Source organism: Pelodiscus sinensis, chromosome 31 (genome assembly GCF_052426305.1).
Source record: "Pelodiscus sinensis isolate ZL-2025 chromosome 31, ASM5242630v1, whole genome shotgun sequence".
NCBI classification, from domain to species: Eukaryota; Metazoa; Chordata; order Testudines; family Trionychidae; genus Pelodiscus; species Pelodiscus sinensis.
In genome coordinates this window covers 15,189,112-15,216,362 of record NC_143082.1, presented here as the reverse complement: position 1 = coordinate 15,216,362, position 27,251 = coordinate 15,189,112, and the positions used below count along the sequence as shown (strand labels likewise).

The 27,251-nt window shown below is 57.4% G+C and overlaps 1 protein-coding gene across 1 annotated transcript; it reads left to right on the top strand.

Annotated features, from left to right (window-relative positions):
• Positions 1-4,876: 4,876 nt before the first annotated feature.
• On the top strand, positions 4,877-15,878 carry LOC102461551 (keratin, type II cytoskeletal 8-like). The gene is made up of 8 exons (XM_075903401.2): positions 4,877-5,164; positions 7,164-7,372; positions 9,375-9,435; positions 10,284-10,379; positions 12,681-12,851; positions 13,788-13,913; positions 14,195-14,415; positions 15,860-15,878. The coding sequence occupies exons 1-8, from the start codon at positions 4,877-4,879 to the stop codon at positions 15,876-15,878; spliced, it is 1,191 nt and encodes a 396-aa protein (XP_075759516.2).
• The last annotated feature ends 11,373 nt before the right edge of the window (positions 15,879-27,251 follow it).

Here is a 27,251-nt window from a genome sequence, read left to right as displayed (position 1 = left end):
CCATTTGCTGCCTTGGTGGTTTAAAGAAGAGCGTCAAAGAGCGCGGGGATGGGGCGGTCCCCTGCTCCGGGCCTGGAAGGCCAACCCCCCCGGATATTGCAAATGAGGGCCCAGCTGGGGGCTCGATAAAGGAGGACTCCTGGAGGGAGGGGAAACTGCCGGCTGCTCTGGCTAGGGAGCAGTAGGGACCTGACTGCCGGGGAAGCAGGAGGCTTCGTGGAGGCAGAGCAGGGCGGGGAGGCTGGGGCCAAGCAAGCCCCCAGGCTGCAGGCCTGAAGCTCCTGGGGTTGCGAGGGGCAGCCGTGGTGGGCAGGGGCAGCAGGTCCACCCCCCTTTGCCAGTGTGAAGTGGCCGCTGCAGACGGCAGGCTGCCCCTGAGGCGGGGGCTAGATCAGGGGTCACCATCCAGTCGATCAGGATCTCCTGGTCGATCTTGGGGCCTCTGACAGGGGATCTTGCCTGGGTTTGGCCAAGGGGATAGCAAAGTGCCACACTTCAGCTGCCCCTCCCCCCCACGGCTGCACCTCTCCTGCCCTTCGCCTTGGAGCTGTTTCCTTCTCCACCCTGTTTTTATCGGCGCAGAACAGAGGTGGGGGGCACAACAGGGTCGGGGATGGAGGGAGTTTGCTGGCTGATTTTGACAGTGCTACCACGCAGCAGCCGTCTGCGGTAAGCAGTGTCCACCTGGAACCTGTATCTGGAGGGTCTGGTGCACCCTCCTGCGCCCCAAGCCCCAGTCCTAGCCCCGAGCACCCCTAGACCCAAACTCCCTTACAGAGCCTGCACCCCAACTCCTGCCCTAGGCTCAGCTCAGCCAGATCCCTGAGCCCAAGACCAGAGCCGGCACCGCAACCCTCTGCCCCTGCCTGATGAAAGGGAGGAAGGATGGGGGAGGGAGGAAGGATGGCGTGAGCGGGGGCGGGGCCTGGGAGAAAAGGCGGAGCCAAGGTATTTGGGTTGGTGGTAGATCCCGGATTGCACTTACATTCAAAAAGCGATCTCATGCTTTGAAAGGCTGGAGACTCCTGGGCTAGATGAAGACTGGCCGTGGGTCACTGAGGCAAGGCGGGGACGGAGGAACTGGGTGTTCCCTGGGAGAACTGGGGGTGCCTGGGGAGGGCCCTGGAGTGCGCAGTGGAGAAACCCCCCCGGAAGGGGGCGCAGAGACTGGAGTGGGCCCTGCCTGAGGGCCGTGTCCTGAAGAGGACGCCGTGGTCGAGAACATGGGGAGTCACATGGGTTCTCAAACTGGGGGCCGTGCACCCCGGGGGGGGGGCGTGAAGAAATTCCAGGGCGGGCACGAGGCGACCCAGCCACCCCCCCATCAAGCCCACCACAAGTTTTGCTGCTATTTTTCTGGGAGGAGGGGCGGGAGGGTTTCTCAAAAATCGAAAAGGGGGCGTGATGCCGAAAAGTTTGGGAACCGCTGAGCTAGAGGGAGGCGTCCAGCCAGCCAAACCAGCTGAGTCCCAGAGCAACCAGCGGGAGGCGCCGTGCTCCTGAGTCTACTCCGTGACAGGTGCTAGCAGACGGGCAACAAAACGGCAAATGAATTGTAAGGGGGATGAATGCCAAGCAATGGCAAGACGCTGCTGGCATACCGGGATTGTTGCTCCAGGCGTGGGGCAAAGAGCAGGAGCTGCTGGTAGGCGTGACGGAGCAGGAGTAGACCAGGTGGGGTCCGACACCCAATCAGTTGATGCAAGGAGTATGCGAGGTCCCATGCAAAAAACTTTTCATAGGACCAAAGTTAGGATTCTGAATCACTATTTCCCGTGACCCCTTCTTCCACGTAAACTAGCCCTCAACGAGCATTATTCTTTTATCTCCTACTGCAGCCCTGGGAGATGAATTCACCAGAGATTAACCCTCGCTCCTAGCACGAAGATTAATCCCGAGCAAAGAGGAATGAACTTACCTGCAGGATAAAAGGCCCCTTTCAGACTGAAACCGAATCATCGCATTGCAGGCTTGCACGATGAAAATTCACCAGCTCCGGCACAAAACTGATTTTCCCACTCTCTCCATGATGATAACGAGAGAGCTCATTGGCCGGCCATAAAAAAAGCGTGCTGATCTGCCATAAAATAAAGCTTGTTCAAAGCGAAAGGGGAAGTAAAATCTTGAGGAATGAAATTAAGTTTTTGGATTTCTAAAGGACTTTTAGCTACCGCAGGACAAATAGAGGGCCCTTTAATAAAGACACCCCACGTGCTCTAAGAAAGACAAGATGCTACTACATGTATTGTTTTGCAATTCTTTGTGCTCCAGTATCTAGAGTGCAAGAGATTCTTCCAGGACACCGATTAGTAGGCTTGCTGGTTGTCGGTTTTTTTTGTTCATGCTGCTTTTTGGTGAAGAATGTTTTCCCTCTCCAAATGGAATTGTCTGGTTTTGATTAAACTGCAGGGGTGCGTCTAGACTGGCAAGTTTTTCCACAAAAGCAGGTGCTTTTGCGCAAAAACTTGCCAGCTGTCTACACTGGCTGCTTGAATTTGCGCAAGAGCACTGACTTTGTGATGTACAAAATCAGTGCTTCTCGCGCAAATACTTTCCTGCTCCCACTCAAGAAAAAGCCCTCTTGCGCAAGAATACTTACTCAAGAGGGCCAGTGTGGACAGGGAAGAACTGTTTTGTGCAAAAAAGCCCCGATGGCTAAAAAAGCCGTAGCCGTGTTAGTCTGTAACTTTAAAAATAGTGGCCAATTTTGTGGCACCATAGAGACTAACAAATATAGAGCATCATGAGCGCTTGTGGGTAAAACCCACTTCATCAGATAAGATTTAGGTAATATGTGTTGTTCCTGTCATTGTGGTATCTCAGTTCATCCCAATCCATTTTTAAGAAAATGGAATTGCAGGTACCACAAAATACTTTAACAACAGTGCTAGGAAAAGTAACTGCATGGATGTACCTGCTGCAGCATTTCCCCATGTGGCGTAAAAGGCATTTGACAGTGTGGAGTGGTAATACCTTTCCCTGACACTGAAATAGGGAACTTTGAAGCAGAAATTCACAGCCTATGGAAGAGACCAATATTGTTTTCATTGTATATGCTGATTACTTTCCTTAAACTCACTGATTTCTTTCCCCATCAGGTAAGTCTATGGGTCCGTCTAGACTACGGGATTTTGTCAACAGAGGCTTTGTTCACAGATACTGTCGACAAAGCTTCTGTCGACAAAGAGCGTCTAGACGACATCCAGTTCTGTTGACAAAGCAAGCCGCTTTGTTGACATGAGAGTGTAGACACAAAGGACAGTGTAGACGCAATAACGCCTTCTGTCCACAGAACTCTGTCGATAAAAGGCGTTATTCCTCGTAGAATGAGGTTTACCACCGTCGACAAAACTGCCGCGTTCTGTGGACAGAACTCGGTGGCAGTGTAGACGCAGGGATAGTTTTGTCGACAAAACCTTGTAGTCTAGACACACCCTAAAAGTCCCCAAACAGGAAGAACGTTTCTGATAACCAAGGGCTCTGTGTTTTAGAAGACAAAGCACACTATGGGTGTGTCTAGACTACAGGGTTTTGTCGACAAAAGTGGACTTTTGTCGAGAAAACTATACCTGCGTCCACACTGCCTTTGAGTTATGTCAACATAATGTCGACAAAACTCAGCAGTTTTGTTGACGTATGTAAACCTCATTCTACGAGGAATAACGCCTTTTATCGACAGAGTTCTGTGGATAGACGGCATTATTGCATCTACACTGTCCTTTGCGTCCACACTGTTATGTCGACAAAGCGGCTTGCTTTGTCGACAGCACTGGATGTCGTCTAGACGCTCTTTGTCGACAGAAGCTTTGTCGACAATATCTGTCGACAAAACTTCTGTCGACAAAACCCTGTAGTCTAGACATACTCTAAGATTCAACAGCTGGAAAGATTTTAAGTCCTGGCTTGACCAAGACCTGGCTGGGATTATTTAGTTGGGGTTGGTCCTGCTTTGAGCACGGGGTTGAACTCGACCTCCTGAGAATCATAGGGTTGGAAGGAAACCTATGATTCTATGCAAGGTATATAATCATAAAGCAGTTTGAAAATGCCAATTAATTTTCATGGAAAATGTTGATAATAAATGATATTTGAAAGACAAATTTCTCCAAAATGTGACTTTTTTTGTTGAAAAAACCAAGCTGTTTGTGGTGTAAAGTTTTAGCTTAGGCTAAAAAAAATTGCAATTCAAAACCAAAGAGCCATTTCTTTTTACTTAACCAAAAGCAAGCATCAAAAGGAAACATTTTACCCAACCATGAACACTCTTTACTAAACAGCAAACTAAAGAAACATTTTTGAATTGAAAACCCCACATTATAACTATAAAACGAACAGAAAATTGAAAACTTTTCACTGAAAAAATGAACATTGTTACTAAAAAAAGAGATGGACAAATCGCAAATATTCCCAAGGCTTTTTTCTACTGGAAACCTCCCCCCTACCCATGAAACTTAGACCATCATGAACATTTTCACGTGAATGAAAAGCTGTTCTTCATCAAAAATATGTCTCGATGAAAATGTTTCCACACATTACTGATTAGTAATGGAAGAATTTGCAGGGGTGCTACCCAAACACAGCTGTGTGGGGTGGACCTGATCGGAGGAAGACTCCCTCTCTCTGAAAAACGGAAGGTGCATCGTTATCTCTCTGCCGGCTCTGAAAAAGTTAACGAACTTGGGTCCAAATCAATAGAGCAGGTAATGAACTGGGTGCAGTGAAGTTCCGCCCCTTCACTGCTGCGTAGCCAATCAGGTGCAGCCCTGTCCGTGACCCCTCTAGATATAAATTAGCACTGACCCCATGCAACCTTCAGTCTTTTCCGACCTGCAACAGCTGACGACGAACTTCCACATTCTCCACCGGGGCTGCCGCAATGTCTGCCATCTCTAGAGACTCGAAGTACAGGAGTCCAACCACTGCTTTCAGCAGCCGCTCCTACGCCTCTGAGGGCTCCCAGTCCTATGCCATCTCCACCCCCAGTGGTATCAGGTTCACGGGAGCCTGGAGCCCCACGCTGAGTGGTAGAGCCGTCATCGAGGGAAATCATGGAGCAGAGAGCCCCATCAAAACTGGGCTTGACCCAGAGGTCCAGCACGTGAAAATTCAGGAGAAGGAGCAACTCAAGCATCTCAACCATAAATTCGCCCACTTTATCGACAAGGTAAGCCGGGGATCTACTACCTCCGAGTGCCCTGCCTTGGAGAGATGGCGCCGGGCGGTGAAAGAGACCAGCAGAAACCGATATCTCGGTCACGGTTATCAGCAGAGTCAGCGGAGGCAATAAAGCTGGTTTAATCATTGTGAGGCGGGTGGGGAAGCAAGATGGTATGAAGGGGGTTCAGCTGGTACAGCTCATAAAAGAAGCTCGCTGGGTCTTATCTGGGGCTCCAAAGGTCGCACCATATGGGACGCTTGCAAGCACACCCACCCCTTGGCGCACGGCCTGTTTGCATTTGCTAGCGCGCTGGGACGAGTCCCTTTTGGGGTGCTCCGCTTGAAATGCCCGAAAGCGACTTGAATGGCAGAGGTGACTCGGGATGAAACGGGCCCGCTAACAGGTGTTCGATTGGCCAGCCAAAATCACTAGGCAACTTTGGCAAATTTAGGCTCAGGTCTTCCAAACAGCGGGGGGAGGATCTGGACCTAGACTTTATAGGACTCAGCGAGGGAGACAAAAGAGGCTTCAATCTAGACGGTACTAGGTCCTGCCGTGAGGGCGGGGACTGGACTCGGTGGCTCTCGAGGTCCCTTCCCGTTCTAGTGTGCTAGGATTCCATGATTCCCTGAACTACGTAAGCACGGCCAGACGGAGTCAGACCAAAGGTCCTTCCAGCCCAGTGTCCTGCCTTCCGACGGCGGCCAGTGCCAGCTGCCCCAGAGGGAATGAACAGAACAGGGAATCATCCTGCGATCCCTCCCCTGTCGCCCATTCCCATCTTCTGGCAAACTGAGGCTAGGAACACCCTCCCTGCCTGTCAGGGCCGTCCTTAGGGTTTACGAGGCCCTACCCTGCTGCCCCTGTGCCCGACGGCAGCTGGGCGGGGGAGGGTTTTGTAGAGCTGAGTTTTTGATCATCTTCAGCCACCCGCCAATGAAATATTTTACGGTACATTTGAAACGAAGGTCCCGTCGACTCCCACTGTGAATTCAGACACCAACAGTCTGTCCCTGGGGTTGGGAAATGCCTTGAAATGGGTTCCTAGTCACTGGAACGGCTCTTCCAGGGGTTCAGGGATAGCGCAGGCTGGCGTTGTTACTTGTAAATTCACTAGCTCCTCTCCAGAGGAAGCCGAGCCACAGAACAGGGCTAGGAAGAGGCAGCTGGGTGGACATTAAGACCCAGCGGTGCCCCACGTTTTCAGGGGTCCTACTCAGCTGCATATTCTGTGCATGGTTAACGAGGGCCCAGCTGCCCTTCTTCGCTAATAGCCATTGATGGACCTAGTCAATATGCCTTGCTCCCGTTCTCCAAGTGAACGTGTCCCGTGGCCGCCTAGGGAAGCGAGTGAGGTTTGTCTTGTTGCAATAATGCTCCATGAAGCAGCGACAGATTAGAACCTAGCTGGTACGTACTTAGGAACCGGTTCTCCTCCCAGGGAACTATGGGTTAGCACAGTAGAGAAGAATGGTTTGTTGCCCTCGGCTGGACTTTCTCCAATGTGTCCACATCCTTTCTGTAACGGGGGGCCCCAGAAGTAGACACAATGCTCCAGATGTGGCCTCACCAGTGCGGAATAAAGGGGAATTATCACTTCCCTAGCTCTTCAGGAGATACTCCTCTTGGCTACATGGCGCCCTGTTGACTCATCTCCAGCTTCTCATCCACTGGAATTCCCAGCTCCTTTCCTGCCATGTGGCTACGTAGCCAGCCGGTCCCCAGCCTGTCACAATGTTTGGGATTCTTCCGTCCCAAGGGCAGGACTCTGCTCTTCTCCTTGTGGAACCTCATCAGATTTCTTTTGGCCCAATCCTCCTATTTGTCCAGGTCACTCTGGACCCTTCCCTGCCCTCCAGTGTATCTACGTCTCCCACAGCTTAGTGTCATCTCTTGGAAATCCCCCATTATATCACCCCCATGATAATGCCACTTTCCACTGCTGAAAAGGGCTGCTGAGGATTAGCCTCAGATGTCTGAGGACGCACACTCCTCCTCCCTCCAGGTCCGCATGCTGGAGCAGCAGAACCAGGTGTTGAAGACCAAGTGGAGCATCTTGCAGAGCCAGAAAACTGGCCCCAGCAACATGGAAAACATGCTCAAGGCGTGGGTCGGCAGCTTGCAGAAGCAGCTGGAGGGCTTGGGGCAAGAGAAAGCCAGCCTGGAAGCCGAGCGGGGCAACATGGAGGACCTAGTGGCAGAGTTCAAGACGAAGTGAGTCCAAAGCACACAGAGGCCACTGGGGACGTGGTAAAGATTCCAGGCGAGGCGCGCACATTCAGCCCTGTCGCTGCAGGGGGAGGGATGAGAGAAGAGCCGCCCTTTCTAAACAGCCCAGCATTCAGTCACTAAAGGGTTAAACCCAGACAAGTGGGCAGGGCGCCAGGAGAACCAATGGGAAGAGATGGTGGAGATTTGAATTGAAAGGTGGGAGTTCAAAGCAGGTGGTGCGCGGGGGAGATGAATTGAAGCAGGCAGGGACATCCTACCTGGAAAAGGAATCCCTGTGCCTAGAACCGGACTGGACCTTGGCAGTACGGGCATGTGAGTAGATAGGGAATGTTTCATTAGATGCAACCAGGTGATTTTCTCTGGTTTGTAGTTTGGTTAAATTCCTCTGTGCTGAGTCCATGTGCCCCCCCCCCTACACTGTAACTAAAGCGACCCCCCAGGAAGCAATTCTCTGGGCTTTAAGCTGCATTTTCTTAGTTGCTCTACAAAACCTAGCGACCAAGTATGTCGTTTGGTTTGGCTAACAATCACCCTTTTTAAGTCTATGCTCTGATTTTTGTGCCCTGGAAGGTAAGAGGAGGTCTGTGTACACATGCCCTAGACGGAGAGGGCAGCTCTCGGAGGTTACAGGGGTATTTCAAGCGCTTTGGTGGTAAAAGCTCTTGGGGTAACACTCTGGAAGACGTTCCCAAGTGAATCTTGCTGGATTCGAGAATTTTTTTTCACATGGGGGATGGGACCCTCCCTCCCAAGGTCAAGGAACCTGTGACCTTAAAAGCCTCTAGAGGCAAGAGGTTTGTTAAGGTCTCTCACGGGCCTCAACTCCTGCACTCAAAGAGCTCGGATACGGAACAGCCTTGACCAACAGCTATGGAAGAAGGAGGGTGTAGAGGTCAAACCTCTTAAAGGGATACTGCTGCCTCCTTCAAAGCTTTGTTAAATGACTAGAGGCAGCGCGTACACGTCGTTCTTCACTCTCCTCTCCTGTTCAGATGGACGCAGTCCATTATTTCAACCGGCAAAATTGCGTTACGGTTTAGGGTGTGTCTAGACTACATGGCTCCGTCGACGGAGCCACGTAAATTAGTTTATTTGGCATCATCAAAGAAGCGGGGATTTAAATAAAATAAACATGGCCGCCATGCTGTGCTGACGATCGGCTGATCCGGCACAGCGCGGCAGTCTAGACGTGATGCAGTCGACAAAGGAAGCCTTTTTTAACCGCTCCAGTAAACTTCGTTTCACAAGGCAAACCAGAGTGGTCGACAAAGGATTCTCTTGTCGACCGTGCCATGTCTAGACTACCGCACTGTGTCGGATCAGCTGATTGTCGGCACAGCACAGCGGCCATGTTTATTTTAATGATGCGGGAATTATTTAAATCCCCGCTTCTTTCACTATGCCGAATCAACTAATTTACATGGCTCCATCTACGGAGCCATATAGTCTAGACGCACCTGTCCCCGCTCAGTGGGGTGAAAGCGTCTTTTGCTCACAGTCACCTCGTGTCTTAACCCAATAGAACTGGGAGACGATTTCTGTTTGAACCTCGATCTGGGGATACGACAGCTCACCGCGTGGTGAATTTGGGATGGCTTTGCCGATTTGGCTGGGAACCTAATGGGGAAAAAAGTGGAACCCGTTGCGTTTGAGGGTTTCGCAGCCTTCCAGTGTCGAAAAGTCCATGAGTTTCATTTGAAAAGCAGCGCCCCCTGTAGGTTTCCTGGCCCTGGTGCGCCCCCGAGTTGGCACAATGCTGCACCTGTGCAGATCCGGACTAACCCCATCACATCCGCGTTGGACCCTTCAGTATGCTTGAAGCCAGCCCTGCCCCACAAGGGCCTGGTGCTCCCAGCAGGGAACCTCCCCCCCCCCGCTTGCACTGACTCCAGCTGGGGCTTGGGGTGCTCTCATGGTCCCCACATTTCCTAGCTGCCATCAGAGGCATCTTGCCGTGCACTGATCCCGTCGCTCCTGCTCACAGGTTCGAGGAAGAAATCAACAACCGGGCTGAGAAGGAGAACGATTTTGTCCAGCTGAAGAAGGTGAGTCCCACGGGAGCAGAGCTAGGCAGCGAATGTGACGCTTTGTTTATTACTAGTGGGTTTCCCCGGCGCTGCTCGGCTCCTTAACTCAGATCAGTTTGGTTTTTCATTTCAAGCAGTGCTCCGGGGTGGGGCAGGGGAGGAGGGGTGCAGGCTGCCTAGGGGGAGAGGACAGCCCCATCCCTCTCCCACTGCAGCAGCGTGGGGCCAGGTGAGACACGCCTCTCCAGCGGGCATAGCTAGGGGAGCACCGCATGTCCCCTGGGAGCGGGACAGACACGCAGACCAACAGACACACAAACAAACTCTGAAATATATAGGAGATAGCCGTCCTTGTCTCCACCTCTGCCCCCTGCTGGCCCAGCGGGGTTATAGCTGCCCCAGTCCGCATCTCTGCCCCCTTGCTGCCCCCTTGTGGTCATTCCGCAGTATAACTGTCCCTCCTACCAGACCCCTCCCATTCCATTTTATGAGAAACAATCCAATTCCAGGCACGTCCCATTGTCCTGGCGCAATGAAACCCTGACATGGCTTTAAGTTAGGAGAACAGGAAGCTGCCTGCCAAATTGGGTGGTCCTAGCTCTGACAGGGTAGGAGGAGTTCTTGACCCCACAGCCTCACAGATAGATGGCTGGACAGTCGGACAGACACACACACAAACGCTCCCAAATATACAGTAGATGAGCATTTGTGTTAGATCGCCAGAAGCCCAGACATGGCGGAGGACTCTATTGTGCTAGGCGCTGGACAAATGTGGAACGAAAAGATGGGCCCCTAACTCCCAAGAACTTCCAAGCTTAGTAAGCAGGGTTGGGCTCTGAATCCCGCCCCCGGGACTCTTTTCTCAGGATCTGGACGAGGACTATATCAGCAGGCAAAAACTGGAGGTCAATGCGCAAAGTCTGACCGACGAAATCAACTTCCTGACCCAGCTTTATGCCAAGGTACGTGTCTGTTCTCTGCCCGGTCTACAGCAGCCGTTCTCAACCCTTTCGGCCCGCGGCCCCCGTGGCTCCACGCAGGCCACCCCGGGGGACGAAATGCCTTCACTTCCGCTCAGTTATTCACACGAGGGTGCTGAGCATAAAAACGTGAACACGCAGCTGTAACATAACGGGGGGGAGGGGTCTGTAACTGGTCGGAAATATTAATCAAAATCAAAATCACTGAAGAGATTAAGCGACTCCTCTGGCGTCCTGGGAATAGTAGAGTTTATGCCCCCCCCCCCAGGCTGCCAGGTAGTGGGCTAAGGATGGGGAGGTAGGATCTGGGGGGGAGATGGGATGCAGGAGCTGGCTAGGGGTGGGGAGTTTGGCTAGGGGGGAGGCTGCAGGAGCAGGCTGGGGGTGGGGGGTTTGGCTAGGGGGGAGGCTGCAGGAGCAGACTGGGGTGGAGGGTTTGGCTAGGGGGGAGGCTGCAGGAGCAGACTGGGGTGGAGGGTTTGGCTAGGGGGGAGACTGCAGGAGCAGACTGGGGGGGAGGGTTTGGCTAGGGGGGAGGCTGCAGGAGCAGACTGGGGTGGAGGGTTTGGCTAGGGGGGAGGCTGCAGGAGCAGACTGGGGGGGAGGGTTTGGCTAGGGGGGAGGCTGCAGGAGCAGACTGGGGGTGGAGGGTTTGGCTAGGGGGGAGACTGCAGGAGCAGACTGGGGGGGAGGGTTTGGCTAGGGGGGAGACTGCAGGAGCAGACTGGGGGGGAGGGTTTGGCTAGGGGGGAGGCTGCAGGAGCAGACTGGGGGGGAGGGTTTGGCTAGGGGGGAGGGTGCAGGAGCAGACTGGGGGTGGAGGGTTTGGCTAGGGGGGAGGCTGCAGGAGCTGGCTAGGGGTGGGGGGTTTGGCTAGGGGGGAGGCTGCAGGAGCAGACTGGGGGTGGAGGGTTTGGCTAGGGGGGAGACTGCAGGAGCAGACTGGGGGGAGGGTTTGGCTAGGGGGGAGGCTGCAGGAGCAGACTGGGGGGGAGGGTTTGGCTAGGGGGGAGGCTGCAGGAGCAGACTGGGGGGGAGGGTTTGGCTAGGGGGGAGACTGCAGGAGCAGACTGGGGGTGGAGGGTTTGGCTAGGGGGGAGGCTGCAGGAGCAGACTGGGGGTGGAGGGTTTGGCTAGGGGGGAAGCTGCAGGAGCAGACTGGGGGTGGAGGGTTTGGCTAGGGGGGAGGCTGCAGGAGCAGACTGGGGTGGAGGGTTTGGCTGGGGGGAGGCTGCAGGAGCAGACTGGGGTGGAGGGTTTGGCTGGGGGGGATTGCAGGAGCAGACTGGGGGTGGAGGGTTTGGCTAGGGGGGAGGCTGCAGGAGCAGACTGGGGTGGAGGGTTTGGCTGGGGGGAGGCTGCAGGAGCAGACTGGGGTGGAGGGTTTGGCTGGGGGGAGGCTGCAGGAGCAGACTGGGGGGGAGGGTTTGGCTGGGGGGGATTGCAGGAGCAGACTGGGGGTGGAGGGTTTGGCTAGGGGGGAGGCTGCAGGAGCAGACTGGGGTGGAGGGTTTGGCTGGGGGGGATTGCAGGAGCAGACTGGGGGTGGAGGGTTTGGCTAGGGGGGAGGCTGCAGGAGCAGACTGGGGGTGGAGGGTTTGGCTGGGGGGGGATTGCAGGAGCAGACTGGGGGGGAGGGTTTGGCTAGGGGGGAGGCTGCAGGAGCAGACTGGGGTGGAGGGTTTGGCTAGGGGGGAGGCTGCAGGAGCAGACTGGGGTGGAGGGTTTGGCTAGGGGGAGGGTACAGGAGCAGGCTGGGGTGGGAGGTTTGGGAGGGCGAGTGCAGGAACAGGGTGGAGGGGTCTGGGAGGTAGGACAGGAGGGCAATGGGGGTGCAGGGTTTGGGCATGAGAGGGATGGGGGGGAGCTTACCTGACTTCCCATCCTCCACCGCTCCTGGGCACCATCTCCTGCTGCTCCCGTTGGCCACGATTCCATTGTCATCCTAATTTCGTCAATCTCTCCTCCTCAGAGACTTGCTCTAGGTCCTTTATCATACTCCTCAGCCTTCTCTGTACCCCGCTAATTCCACAATACGGTTTTTTTTTCTGGAAATGGGGTGGCCACCAAGGTTCCCTCTAATTTTTCCATCCGTGGGCAGAATCAATGTTGGTTCTGTGCACCCAGGCACGTGTGATTGTGCACCACCCACAGACCCATGCAAGCTCTGCTGGGCGGCCGCCCAAGCGCTCGGCTCCCAGGGAACCCGGGTGGCCTGTGGGGAGGGAGTTTCCGCGGCTCGGCGCCTGGCTGTCCTCAGCGAGTGCGTTCTCCTGCTTGCAGGACCTGTGCCAAGTGCAGGCCTGCGTGGAGATCTCCAACGCCCCTATGGTCATCGCCGTGGAGCGCAGGCCCACGCTGGACGTGGCCGGCATCATCGCGGAGGCCAGGGAGCAGTACGAGGCCAAGGCGAAGGAGAGCCGCGAGGGCGCGCGGAGGCAGTATGAGACCCGGGTGAGCGAGGGCCGGCTGAGCCCGGCACGGCCGGGGGCCTGGGGGATTCTGCTGCCGCTCAGCAGGGACGCGTGGGGGACTGTGTCCAGGCGGAGAGAGGTGATGAGATGGGGCCAGGCAGGGCCCTGGACACCCCCCAGAAGGAAGCCTTGGTGGCTTCATCCTTTGCTGGGGGGTGTGATGTCGAGGGGGAGGGGGGCTGTACACGCTGGGGGGGGGCCCTGAGTCCGCTTTGCTTGGGCAGTTGCTGGTTGCTGTGTGCGCTGTGAGTGACCCCTGCTGGCCGGGAAGCACTGCCCAAGGTCTGGGGGGGAGAGGGGGGGTCGCCCTGATCAGAAGCACAGAGGCAATAGCCAGTGGAGATGTCTCACCGGACCAGGGGCCTGTGGACCCCGCCCCAAGGGGTCAGGCTGCCTGTCCCTTACTCCTGCGTCCACATGGAACCCGGGCCGGGCTGCATCTCGGAGGAGCAACGCATCCTCTCCAGTCTACCGGCTGGCGGAGTCCCGTCTTGCTGCGGATGGGGGTGCAAGGTCGGGGGTCCCCGATGTGCCCTCACAGGGGGCAGCCCTCTATGCTGGGGGGCAGCCGTCTTCTGCCGCGCCCCGTCCGATGGGCTGCGGCCGCCCTCCTCCCTCACCCACTGTGGCCTGGGCTTCCCCCCATGCTGCCCCAACCCAAGAGCCTCTGTTAAAGGGCCTTCCTTGCCGCATCTGTGTGTGTGGGGGGGGTTCCCCTCGGCCCCCTGGCTGGGGAGGGGACTTGGCTTTGCTCCAAACTGCCCCCTGACACGGGAGACACCTGCCCCACCGGCCCCCATTCCTGAGGGGGTAGCTCTCTGGAGGTTCCCCCCGGAGGCTGCGACTCTCCGGCCCCGCGTGCCCCCCCACGGAGATCTGGGCTCAGCCGCTCCTGCGCCCTCTTCTCCCCTCGCAGCACGAGCAGGTCCAGCAGGAGGCGGACCGGCACGGGGAAGAGCTCCGGGCCACCAGGGCTGAGCTCAGTGAGCTGCAGAGGACGATCCACCGGCTCCAGGCGGACATCACGGCTCTGAAGGAACAGGTCTGTCCTGGGGGAACCGGCGGGGGAGTTCTGTTCCCGCCCTCCGGGGCACCTGGCGTTGGCCGCGGCGGGCAGGCAGGGCACTGGGCCTTTCTCTGAGCCCGTCGGGCCGCTCTGAGGTTCTCTTCCCTTGCTTGCGTCTTTTCTCGTCCCCCTGCCTGGGCGACTAGCTCCCCTTGGAGGTGCCCGTGTGAGGGGCGAGGCGGCCCCGGCAGATCTCTGCTGTCAGCTGCCCCCTGTCCCCCGGCTCTGTGGCCCCCTGACCCAGGTCTCTTCTGCAGCGCGCGAGGCTGGAGGCGGCCTTGGCTCAGGCGGAGGAGCAAGGCCAGCAGGCGGTGGCCGACGTGACGGCGAAGCTGCAGAGCACGACACAGGCCCTGCAGAAGGCCAAGCAGCACATGGCTCGCCAGATGCAGGAGTACCACGTGCTGGCCAACCTCAAGCTGGCCCTGGATATCGAGATCGCCACCTACAGCAAACTGCTGGAAGGGGAGGAGAGCAGGTGAGCGGGGAGGGGGGGGGCGGCCCGTGTCCTGATTGGATGCACCCACCCACGGGAGGACCAATGAGAGAGCCGCAGGCTAGCCCGGGTGCTCGGAGGCGCCCATCTCTGTGCCATGTGGCAGCCGTGGGGTGCTGACCGCTTGGGTGGGCTTGGAAGAGGGATGGGTGGCTCCTATTGTGATTGGATACCTCCTTCAGCAGGGAGGGCCAATCAGAGGGAGCAGATGATCCCAGTTCCCAGCCCCCGTCCCCGTCCGACGAGGCCAGTGGTTCATTTTGACCATGCGGCGGGAGGAGTCGGGGGTGTGATCCCGCCAGCCAGATTCAGCTTTTCTAGGCTGCCTCCACCAATCTCTGTAAAGTAGCCATTCTACAAAGGAGTTTCACCGCCCTATTACGGAGAGTCTGGAACACATCTACAAATCTGACACTGTTACAGCTTGAACAAAGACATGGCCTGGTTAACGCATTACAAAGCCAAGTTCCCCTGCTTTTAACAGCCGCATTTTCATATCAGAAGCTATGAATAGGACACATCCAGCCTGCTCAATTAGCCTCATTAAGAGCGGACAAGTACTTCTTTTGCTGTTCTAGAGATCTCTTGGATTCTGTAATTTCCACTCCATCTTATCTGATGGAAAGCTTCAGGGGGTAGCCGAGTTAGTCTGTTCAGGTAAACTGAAAAAACATCCAATAGTCTGGTAGCACTTTATAGACTAACGAAACATGTCGAGGGGATCATGATATTTTGTGGGCTTTCTTCGTCTGAAGAAGTGGGCCGTGCCCACGAAAGCTCATGATTCCATCGACGTGTTTTGTTAGTCTATAAAGTGCTACCAGACTATTGGGTGGTTTTTCAGTTCATCTGATGAAGTGGGTCTTACCCGTGAAAGCTCATGAGCCTATCTATTATTGTTAGTCTCTACGGGTACGTCTAGACTACAAGCCTCTGTCGCCAGAGGCATGTAGATTAGGCTACCAGGCATAGGAAAATGAAGCGTCGATTTAAATAATTGCCGCTACATTTAAATTTACATGGCTGCCGCGCCGATCAGCTGTTTGTCGGCTCAGCGCGATAGTCTGGACGCGCGGGTGTCGACATCAAAGGCATTTGTCGACCACCCAGGTAAGCCTCATCTCATCCCAGCTGCATGTGGAGGATGCAGTAAAGCAGCATGGTTTAGTCATTTAATGTGTACAGTAAGGGATTGGGACTGGAACCTAGGAGTTCCCAGCTATCAAGTTTGCTGCTGGCTCATTTGCCCCTCATTGATTGAGCCCCAGGAGAATCTCCATTAGCTGCTAGCAGTACGGGGCTTATGACACACAGATGACCAGCTCTGAGTCTGCATTGGCAGCAACTTGCATGCACCACACTAACAATGTCTTTCTCTCCATACCATCTGCACTAAGTTTTGTCTCTTCTCCCTTCTGCTTGGCAGGCTGGAATCCAGTCGGTAAACCTAGGCGTGCTGATGCAGACAGCCGGCTATTCGAGTAAATATATTTCATCAGGGAAAGGAGGGAGGAGGCGGGCGGCCAGACAGCCCATAGAACCAGGGCAAAATCCCCTCCTCCCTGCCCCATAGCGCGGCTGGAGTTTACTAGCCAGGGGGAGATCAGACCACGCAGAGAGAACAGAATATCTGAAGCCAGCTCCCGTCACGTGGGTCTGAGAGGAGAAATTTGCCTCTTGTGTTTTGTTATGTTCCTGATCCTGGGAGGTACAGAACGCCCTCAGCGATCAAAACATCCCGCACCATCGGCCGTCGCCTCGGGTGCTGGGACCATTGTGGGGTTTCCGGCCTTACGTGCTCGTTCCTGGGCGTAATCAGGTCTGTCTTCTGCCCTCCGTTTCACCCATTCCGGCAGGATGTGGCAAAGGGCCTGGTCTCGCTGCTGGATCCTCTTTGTTTTGTGCTTCCCTAAAATGGGTCTGAGCACCCCCCCACTTTCACAGAGCTGGGACGTTTGCTGGTGGATAAGTTGCCACCGGCGGAAGTGTCATGTCCTCATTTTTGTCCCTCTGGGAAAATGTGGCTTTGACACCAGTGGGCATCTTTTCCATGGGAAAAATCCCCATTCGGCTGGAAACAGCCTGGTGTTGCTGAAAAAACTGGGGTCACGTTTTTTGGTGTTTTGAAAAAAAAAATCTTCCGTTGGGTTGGCCGTAAGTTGGCTTTGGTCGGTTTCGAAAACGGAACATTGGTACCAAAATGTGGCTTTAGGAAAAGCAAACACTGTGTGTGCGGGCGGGGTGGGGGGGGGGGCTGGGTTTTCTCTCCCCCCCCCCCAAGTAAAAAGCCTCAAAAGGTTCCATGGGAAAGGCTAAAACCTCCAAAAAGAAAAGATTCCCCCCCAAAAAGAACGAGCAGGATCCATCTCCCTCTGGTCTAAGCGGAGAGGAGCCTTTTGCACGGACCACAGGCAGCTGCTGTAACCAGCAAACCAGGCCCGGGGACCTTTTTTTTGGGTCGGGGGCCACTGACCCACAGAAAAATCAGTCGGGGGCCACACACAAGAGAGAAGCACAACCCCCCCCCCCACCTCACCGACGCGCCTACTGAGAAACAAAAAGACATTCCCCTCGTTCCCCATTCACACCAGAGTCAAGGGCCCCCCCGGACTCTGGGGTGGAGCCAGAAACGAGGGGTTCAGTGTGTGGGAGGGGGCTGGCGGGGGCTGGGCGGGAGGAGGGTGCAGGAGGGGGTGGGGGCAGGAGGGTGCAGGAGCGGAGAGGGGAGCAGGGTCTGGGCGAGGTGGGGGCGCTTACCCGGCACAGCTCCTTGGGGATGCAGGACTGGAGTACCAGCCGATGCTGGGGGCGGGGGGATACCCAGCCCACGGAGGACCCTCTGCCCCGCACGGTCAGTGTCCGAGCTGCAGTGGGGAGGCCAGGCCTGCGCCGCGCACTCACCTAACCCGGCCATCTCTCTCTTCTCTTCCAGCTGGCCGGGGCGCCAGGTCGGCCGGTCTGTTCGGTGGCTTGCAAGGGGCGGTGCCGCCGCCAGCGCCTCCCTGCTGGGAAACCGGACCGAGCAAAATAAAACCAGGCACGGAAAATTGGTGTCCCACTTCATCGGGCACCTTCTCCCCCGGCGAGCTTCGTCTGCTTTAGTGCCGTGACGGAGGGGCCGTGAGGGATCAGCTGAGCCAGCAGGGCTCTAGGCGGGACGGGGAGAAATCGGGGACCCCCTCCCCCCAAATCTAGCGGCGTTTGCAAACTCTGCTCGTGCGACTAGAGGAACAGCCAGGGTCGCACACGCAGAATGGGCAGCGCCTGGCTAGGGAGGAGCCCCGCAGGGCGGGATCGGGGGGTCAGAGCGGGCCCCAAGCTACCGAGGAGTCACCAGTGGGACGCTGTTGCCCCAAAAAGCCAAACGTGATCCTGGGCGGCATGAACAGGCGGGTGGTGCGTGAGACCCGAGGAGCCTCCCATTCTCGCTGAGTAACTCCTGCTCTAACCACTAGGCATGGCCACCCATGCACTGGTCTCTGAGGGGATCAGCCCTTTTGCTAGTACAGCAATCCGGCTAAGGGGTGTGGTACCAAGGTTGTGCAGTGTGTGTATGTGTGTGGGGGGGGCTGTGTCAACACTTCACAATCCTTGAGGGTTTAGCCTCATAACCCCGCTGTGGTGCAGGGCAGGGCTATCACGCCCCTTGGAAGAATAGGAAAACCCACTGGAATGGGGCTAGGTCCTGAGACCAAGAGGGCCATAGAGAAGTCCTCCAGGAGGCTAGAGGGGCTGTGGAGGAAATAAGCCAATCAGGAGCCAGGAGGGACTAGAAAAGGAGCTGCAGGAGCGGTACCAGGTCAGTTGCTGCCCAGACCTGAAGGGAGAAGGTCTAGGGGCTGGCCGGTAGGAGTAGCTCTGGGCCGGGCCCCTACTGGAGGTGCGCCCTGGAAGGGGTTTGTGAGGTTATGGAAGAGCGGCACTGGGCCAGTAGCCACAAGGCTTTTAAAAGCCGGAGGCCATGCAGGCGCTCGTGGGAGGCCAGGGCCGACCCTGTTCCGCCGCGGCCCAGCTCACCAAAGCGGCTGGATCCGGATCCCCCGGCTGAGCTGGGCTCTGATCCTGCATCTGGCTTGCGCCCGATCCACGGGAACCCAGGTATCAACGGCTGAAACAAGGGGAGTAGAGGAGGGGCTGATAAGTCCTCCCAGGACAGCTCCTGCCTTCCCTGTCCTGTAAAGGGCGCTTTCTCTGCTGGGGGTGTCATGCTCCCGGCTGGGGCGTGAGGGGAATTGCTGCAAGGGGCGAACCGGCTGGGTTGAACTTGCTGCCCCTCTGTGGGATATGGCCCAGCTGTATTTCCCGGATTGCAGCTGGACCGGCTGCCTGGGCACTGCTCTGACCTGCCTGCCCGGTGAGGAACTCACAGCCCTGCGGCCCTTTAAAAACAAAAAAGTGAATGGCAAGTGTGATGTGCTGTGTCAGGGGTCCATGGAGAACAGTCCTGGGCAGTCTAGGCTAGTGAGTGGATGCTCTGTCCACAAGGTGCAGTATATCCCACCGCTTCCACCAGTGTTACCATGGTGCAGGGAGTCCCTGGGCCCTGCACCCCCCCTCCTGCACAGAAGGGTTATTAGGTGACAGGGACACAGTGTAGAACAGACTTGGGTCCTGACCCATAGGTTGGGGAAACCCTGCTCTAGGTAGTGGTGCAGGGAAACTGAGGCACAGCCCTGGTTCCTCCAGGACAGTAGCAATCGCGAGCAGCATGAAGGCGATCCCTGCATCCTCCTGCTGGTGCCACCCGGTTATCGTAACAAGCCGCTCTCCCTGGGCTGGGAGTTTTGCTCACTGTGTGTGTGTAGTGAGAGTTGATGGGCGGTGCCGACGGACCCGTAGCAGCGCCGTGATTAGCTGCAGAAAAGGCGCGCCTGGCGCTCACCGCCAGTGTTGGGTGCAATTTGCACGCCCCCCACGTCACGTGTCCGGGCTTTGGGTGTGTCACTCTACTAACACTGCTACAAAATGCCCCCAGTACGGAGAGAGACCAGGGGAATATGCACGGGCAGTGGTCAAAAAGTGTCTTGTGGCTCTCAGGCTGCTCATTCCCAATGGTGAGATAAATACCTACTACTGCTGGCAGCTAATGCACCGACTTCGCTCCAGTGCTAGAGTTCTGCTCTTGGCGTCTGCGTGGCCTGGTGCCGAGCCCTGCTGGGGAGGTGTCATTGCGCTCGGCGCTGTACGTTATTAGTAGGTGCACTAAGGTAGCACTGACGTGCCTGCCACGGCGCGAGGTCCCATAGTGCCAAGTGCTGTGCAGGCCAAAACGACTCCTGCCCCAAGGAGTTTCCCCAGCAGATGTCACAGCCACCCCCCAAATAACACGAGAGCTTGGGATGCGCTTTCTCAGCTAGGGGAAGTATGTAACCCCCACCCCCAGGGCAGGTCGCTGCCCTATGGAGGGGCACTTAGGCTGTGTCTACACTCGCAGCTTCTTGCGTGAGTAATATGCAAATGAGGCTAAGCCGTGAATATCGCTGAGCCTCATTTGCATACCTAATGAGCCACCATTTTTTTCAGAAGAGGTTTTTGCACGAGTAGGAGCATCTACATGACCCCTTCTTGCACAAGAAAAACCCTCTTACGCAACGCCGTTATTCCTGAAATGTAATCAGTGTAACGGCGTTGCCCAAGAGGGTTTTTCTTGCGCAAGAAGGGGCCGTGTAGATGCTCCTACTTGTGCAAGAACCTCTTCAGAAAAAAATGGTGGCTCATTAGATATGCAAATGAGGCTCGGCAATATTCCACGCTTAGCCTCATTGGCATATTACTCATGCAAGAAGCCGACAGTGTAGACACAGCCTTAGACCACTGCCAGCCAGCGCTAAGAACAAGGGAGCTCTACAGCCTCAGCTGGGCGTCAGCTGGCTTGAGAGCTACACGAAGCTCCGGAGGTCCCAGGTTCAAAGCTAGCCGGTGGCAATTACACAAACCCGCCTGGTTTACTCACAAGGGTCCCGATCCCACCCGTTGACCCCAGGGGCGGATCCCGGTGCCCATGCTGAGCCCGGTCTGTTGTTGGGGGGGGGGTCTGTGTGGGGGCTGCTTGGTGGGGTCCAACCATCGAGGTGGTTGCAAGCACTTGTGGGCTGCCGGGGGGCAGGCTCGTGTAGCATCTGGTGCCTGGTTTTTTCCACATTACCCAGATGGCTTGTAAATTATGGATGCCCCTGCTGGGGTCCACGTGCTTCCTTTTCGGTTTCATTCATTCAAACGTGGAAACCTCCCCCCCGCCCTACCTGCCGATTCTGGCCTCTTCCCCCATCTCTCGTCGCCTTGGTCCCCTTCCTCCTCCGGCCGGGGGAGGGTCTCAGCGGGTCTGCAAAGCAGGCAGAGCTCGGAGGCACCATGGAGCCTTCTCTTCCAAGTGGGGGGCTGGCCGGTTCTTGCCCCCCTGCACAGGGGGCCGCCGATGGCTCTAGGTGGGTCAGGAAGGGATTTGCCCCCCAGGATCTCGGGTTCGTTTGGGGTTTTGACATACCCCCCTCTTCCTGTCATTGCCAGAGCTGGGGAGCCCCTCGGCCCCCCCTCTTCCCGGCCTGTGCACGCCACAATCTAGTGCCCGCCCCGGCTCTGTTCCCAGCTGCCAGGTTTCACGTGCGGGTTCTCTGGGGCGTGGGGGGCCGGGCGGTCCGAGTAGGTCTAGTCCCTGCGGGCTGGAATTGTGACAGTCTGTGGGGTGGGCCGGCAGCAGCTGATCGGGCAGCAGACACTGGAGGGCGGCAGAGGCCCAGAAATGAAGCCGGGGTGTTGCCACCCGGAGGGGGATCCCTGTGACTGGCAGGCTGTTTGGCTCCTGGAAGAGACGCCCTTTGAAGCCAGGAGCCCGGCTCGCAAGGTGTTGAGAGCCGGGAAGTGGCACGCGGGGCTCTCGGAGCTGGGCAGAGAACCCCAAGAAGTGATTGGAAGAGGGGGCGTAGGAGGCAGATCCCAGGTGCTCTGCTTTGGGGGGAGACAGTAGGGCTGAGTGGTTAGAGACGGAGTCAGGGCCGTCTCCTGCCAGCGCTGCCCCTTTCTGTGCGAGTGGAGTCGGCACGTTCTCTGTACAACGCTGCTCCTGACTGGATGGGTGGGGGCATGAAAAGCAGCTTTTCATGGTGGTTTTATGGGGCACCTCTGGTTTCTGGAGTTTCTCGTGAAGTTTTCTGCCAGAGGGGGCGTTGGAAAGTCGGAGTTGGCGTCTCTTCCCTCAGCGGCTCTCAAACCGGGGTGTGCAATCTTAAAAAAAAATCTGCGAACTGTCACTGCCTCTCCGTGCGTCCTAGATGGCCACGCTCTCGGGCACACAGGCCATCTGGGAGCAATTCCCTGCTCTGCTACAGGCTTCCTGCGTGGCCTTGGGCAAGTCACTTAGTGCCTCAGTTTCCCCCTGCTGTCCCTTGGTGAGACTAGCCCTTCCCCGTGGCGGGGTTGGGAGGTGCCCGGCGATTCCTGCAGCAGTGCGTCGGGATGTGTCAGCAAACTCCCGAGAGGCAGTGGATACTGGTGACAGACTGGCCTTACCCATGTAGCATTTTGCTGGGACAGCTATGCCCACGCTGGGGCTCTGGCTGGTGCCGTTGTGCCCACTAGGGGTGTCTTTCAGAGAGAGGACGACATGAGAGAGGCCAAGCTGGGTCAGACCAAAGGTCCATCTTGCCCAGGGTCCTGTTTGCCCACAGTGGCCAATGCCAGGAGCCCCCGAGGGAGTGAACAGAGCAGGAAATCAAACGATTCCCTCCCCTGTCGGCCATTCCCAGCTTCTGAAAAACAGAGGTAGGGACACCATTCCTGCCCAGCCTGGCTACTAGCCACTGATGGACTCATCCACCATGAATCTATCTAGGTCTCTTTTGACCCCTGTTAAAGTCCTGACCTTCACAACATCCTCTGGCGAGGAGTTCCACAGGTTGACGGTGCGCTGCAGGAAAAGAAACGTCCTTTTGTTTGTGTTAAACCTGTTACCTATTCATTTCATTTGGCCACCCCTAGTTCTTGTGTTATAGTCGAGGTAAATGACTTTTCCTTATTCATTTTCTCCTCAACTCTCATGATTTTATAGACTGCCATCACATCCTCCCCTTAATCTCCTCTTTTTCAAGCGGGAAAGTACCTGTCTCTTCAATCTCTCTCCCTATGGGACCCGTTACAAACCCCTGATCCTTTTTGTTGCCCTTTTCGGAACCTTTGCCAATGCCGATGGATCTTTTTGGAGACGAGGTGACCACATCTGTATGCAGGATTCCAGAGGTGGGCGTCCCGTGGGTTTTTACAGAGGCGATAGGACATTCTCTGTCCGATTCTCTCTCCCTTTCTGAATGATCCCTACCAGTGGGTTTGCTTTTTTGGACTGATCTTCTCAGCATGGTGTATGTGCTAAGGCCTGGCCCATCTGACAGGCTTGTGGGGCTGAGGCCTGTGGCTGGATTGGAGTGATTGGGCGAGACGAAGTCCCAGTGACGTCATCTTAGGTTATTAAGGGGCCCGTCTCCCAATGGAAAGAGGCAGGGAGCTGCCTTCTGTGGGCTGGAGGGCTGCAGGCATCTCCCTCCGGACCTCGGAGCCCTGAGCAAGCCGGCTCAAGCCCGCTCTGACTCAGGGAAAAGCCCTGTTAGCTCCTCCCAGGCCCAATTGCTCCTTTCGGTGCATTTCCAGCAGAGGGGATGAGATGGGTCAGTCTTGCCTGCGCCTCGTTCCCCTCGGTGCGGGGAGGTTAAGTGACGCACCCAGGGCAGTCAGTGAGTCGGTGGCAGAGCCAGGAATGGGGCCCACTCCCCAGCCCTCAGTGTGTGTCCCCCTCAAATGGGATGCGCGGTAGGGTGGGCACACAAGTACCAACAGGCCATTTTTCCTGCTCCCTGGTCCCCGACCTCCTCCTGCAGCCCCATGTGGCCTGTGAGCCCCATCTCAGACCAGGGCCGTTCCACCCCGGCTGGGTGCGGAGGCGGACTCAGAAATGTCGGACTCCGGTGGGTCCACGCTCCGTGCTCCCAGCGGGTTTTGCACCAGTCCAGACTCGTGCTCCCTGGGAGCGAAGGGCTTGGGCCAACCCTTGCGCCAGCTGCCCTGGCAACCTCTCCTCTCTCTGCCTGGCCGGTCCCTAGCAGGATTCCCCTCCGCGCCTGCTTGGGCAGGATCACTGCGCCTCGCTTTCCCTCCGCTTGACAGGTGGGGAAACTGAGGCACAGCACGGGGCAGCGGCTCATCCGCCGTTCCCGGACAACTGAGGACCCCTCTCTGGGTGGCAGGATCCCCTCCCCCTGCCTGGGAGTCGCTCCTTTCTGCCTCGCCTTTGCCCAGCCGGGGGCTGAGTGCCCGGGTGTTAGGGGCAGTGCAAAGGGAGGAGAACAGGGAGTCTTTCTGCCCTGGAGCTGGGCCGCTGGCTTCCGGCTCGCGGAGACCCCCACCCCCACGCTTCTTGCAGAGCGCAGCTGAATGTTCTGTACCTGCCCCGTTCCGCCTAAGCTCGTAATTGATTTTAATTACGGGGTTGATTCAGTAGCCTGGGTGCCCGCCCAGGAGATCCTGCAGCGGGGCGGAGGCAGACGTGGGGGGGAGGCAGCAGGGGGGCTCGCAATGCGGGGGGGTGGAAGGGAGGCAGGAATTTCCCTTGGCCAGACCCCTCCGAACCCCTGTTGGAGGGCGGCTCCCTATTGGAGCAGGCACATAGAGAGAAGCACACGCTGCCCCTGCCGGTCACATGCGTCCTCCCTGGGGGCAGGAGAGCCAGGGCCCTGGGTGTGCTCGCTCTGCCACTGACACGGGGCAAATCCTGGCACTGTCTCTTTGCCTCCCTTTCGCACTTGGAATCCTCGGACCGGAAGGGGCCCCGAGAGGTCGTCCCGTCCCCGGCGGGACCCAGCACTGTCTAGACCATCCCTGACGGGCGTCTGTCCGACCTGCTCTTCGCTAGCTCCAGGGATGGAGATTCCACAACCCCCCTGGGCAACTTCTCCCAGTGTTTCCCCACCCGGACAGTGAGGGAGTTTTTCCTAACACTCAACCTTCCTTGCTGCAGTTGAAGCCCCTTGCTCCTTGTCCTGTCCTCAGGCCCCGGAGAACCATTTTTCTCCCTCCTCCTTGGGCCACCCTTTTAGGGACTGGAAAGCTGCCCTCCAGTGCGATCGGGCATGGCTCTCTCACGCTTGCTTGCAGATCGGTGTTGTGTTACAGAGGGGGGGAAACCGAGGCACAGAGCGGCGTGGCGTGGCCTAAAGCCCAGGAGTCGTGGCTGGTCTGAGCCACAGGGCCCAGTATCGACCTGCCGTGCGGAGGCTTTGAGAACCGACTGGGCGCTGGAAGGGGCGGGGGGGTTAGATCTGCAGAAAGGCTGGATCGGCGGGGGGTCGAATGAGGCCAGGGCTGGGGGTTGCTCCCTGGGTCTCTGACGGTTTAAAGGGGTTGGAGGCGCATGATCCGGCTTGGGCCCATCTCCAAGGCCTTGTTGTTCTGATCCTTGGAGTCCAGGCCCTTTGGAGGGTCCAGTTCTTTCCCTCCACTCGCCCCCCGCCTCCACCTCCCTGCCCTGCTTGGGGAAGGGTATCTGGAACGCCAGCCTGCTCCTCCTTCCCCTCCCCGGCCTGCCAGCTGAGGACAGCCCTTGGGAGCTGCTCTTTTTGCTGAGCTTTCTAAATGCCAGGCCTAGGGTGCCTGGCCGGGCTCCAGGCAGCTGGGGTGCAGGCGGGGCTGCCCCGCCCGGGCAGGCCCGGGCAAAGGGCTGGGAATGCAGGGACCGCGGGAGGGCGAGGCTGGGGTTTGGCTTGGGAGCCTGGGCTTTGTTCTCGGGGCGTGGCGCTGGGCGTGCAGCCCTGGCGGAGGTAGGAGCCGGGTGTGGCCCCCCGAGGGCCGGCGAACGTGGTTTGCAGAGGAGGGGGCTCCGGGGTGGGCGGCTCCGTCGCTGGGCGGCTCTGGGGGAGGGGCAGGTTGAATTCCGGGGGTCCCGGCTGGGAACGGCGCCCGGGCTTCTGCGGCACACACAGGGGGCTGGAAAACCCGCCCCCACCCAGCCTGATCCTCTGCAGAGCCGCCTGCCCGATCTCCCGCTCTCCCTGTCGCGATACGAGGTTCCCCTTGTTCACTCCGGCCCCCGCCTGCTCGGCCCCATCCGCGGTTCTTACAAACGGGCCCCCAGAGCCGCTTGTGCCTCCTGTCTCCCCCGCTCGAGGGTCCGTGATGAGTTTCGTGCACTTTGGGGCTTTTCCTTCAAGCCCCCGGTTCCCAAAGTCACGTGCATGTCGGAGTGGCCAGGCAGGGTCAGAGCAAAAGCCCATCCAGTCCAGAGTCCTGACTGCCCACAGTGGCCAATGCCAGGTGCCCAAGTGGCAGTGAACAGAACTGGGAACCAAGTGATCCATCCCCTGTCACCCGTTCTCAGCCCCTGACAAACAGAGGTAGAGACACCATCCCTGGCTAACGAGTATTGATGGACTCCATGAATGTATCCAGCTCTTTTCTGAACCCTGTTAAAGTCCTGGTCTTTTCAACATCCTTTAGCAAGGAGTTCCACAGGTTGACTGCGCGCTGTGTGGTGAAAAAACTTCCCTTGGTTTGTCTTAAATCCTGCTGCCTAATCGTTTTATTTGAGGATCCCTAAGTTCCTGTGTGATGGGAACAAGTAAATAACTTTTCCTTATTCGCTTTCTCCACTCTGGTCCTGATCTTATAGACCTTTCTCCTACCCCCCGCTTCGTCATCTCTTTTCTAAGCTGAAACGAGAATGTCACGGTTTTTTGAAAGGTTCCAACCCGGGTGGTTGGGACTGAAAAACATGACTCATGTGAGCACCCCCTGCAGGCTCAGACCTGGGGTAATCTCTTCTTGCATTTAAAAAACCCAAACCCATCTGATTTGAAAGCCAAGCTCAAGGTTCGTGTGAGGCCTGGTGGAGCTGGCCGGTTTGGGATTGGCCCTCGTGGGCCTCGGGGGTCTGGCCGTCGTTGCAGTTGGACCCATGTTAGCGTGGCAGGCCTGCAGTCTGAGATCTCGCTGCAGCAGAGAGCCAGTGAAGCAGGCGGAGCTCTAGACACAGAAGCAGGGGGCCGGGCTGGGCTGGGCTGACGTGCACCGGCGGAGGGTCTGCCTCAGGGCCACGCAAAGGGTACAACAGTCGCGGTTTGCCCTGATTCCTTGTGGCAGTTCAGGCCGCTTGGACTGAACACACGCGTCAGTTTCACGCTGATTTCTAGTCAGTTACGCACTCTGGGCCCCACAACTTGGGGGACCAAGGCTAGTCGATTGAGTGGGTCCCAGCACTCTGGGGTGGGGCCAAAAATGAGGCGTTCGGTGTGTGGGAGGGGGCTGCAGGGAAGAGGGGTGGGGTGTAGGGTCTGGCCAGGGTGCAGGAGCGGGTTGGTAGGCCTGGGAGGGTGCAGGAGCAGGTCGGGGGTGCAAGGGCCGGGCAGGAAGTAGGGCACAGAAGCGGAATGGGGATGTGGGGTCTGCGGGGTGCTGGGGGGGGCAGCAGGGCAGAAGCAACAGGTCTCCACCCCTCCAAACAGGGGGGCCCAGGGCAAACCGGTGCCCCTCCCGAGCAGCGTCTGAGCCAGCTGCCACTCTGAGGACCAATCCTTGGGGATCGCCCACCCTCCGGAGCGGCTCCCACCCGTGTCTCTCCGTGCGCACGGCTCGGTGGAGCGCACGTTTCCCCTCGCACGGCACAATGGAGCCGGGGCTGGCTGAGGGGGAGGCTCTCTGGGTCCTGGAGAAGCCACCAGAAGCTGCTGACGGGGCTTGTCTGGGCGGGCCGGGAGGGGTGAGCGGTGGCGAGCGGCCAGGCCCTGAGTCACTGCGGGATCCTGTGCAATACCCCCGAGGCAGGGCAGGCCAGCAAGGGCAGC

Coding starts and splice junctions, on each gene's coding strand:
- LOC102461551 (XM_075903401.2), top strand. CDS start 4,877: ATGTCTGCCATCTCTAGAGACTCGAAGTACAGGAGTCCAACCACTGCT. Junction 5,165..7,163: donor TCGCCCACTTTATCGACAAG/GTAAGCCGGGGA, acceptor TCCTCCCTCCAG/GTCCGCATGCTGGAGCAGCA. Junction 7,373..9,374: donor GTGGCAGAGTTCAAGACGAA/GTGAGTCCAAAG, acceptor TCCTGCTCACAG/GTTCGAGGAAGAAATCAACA.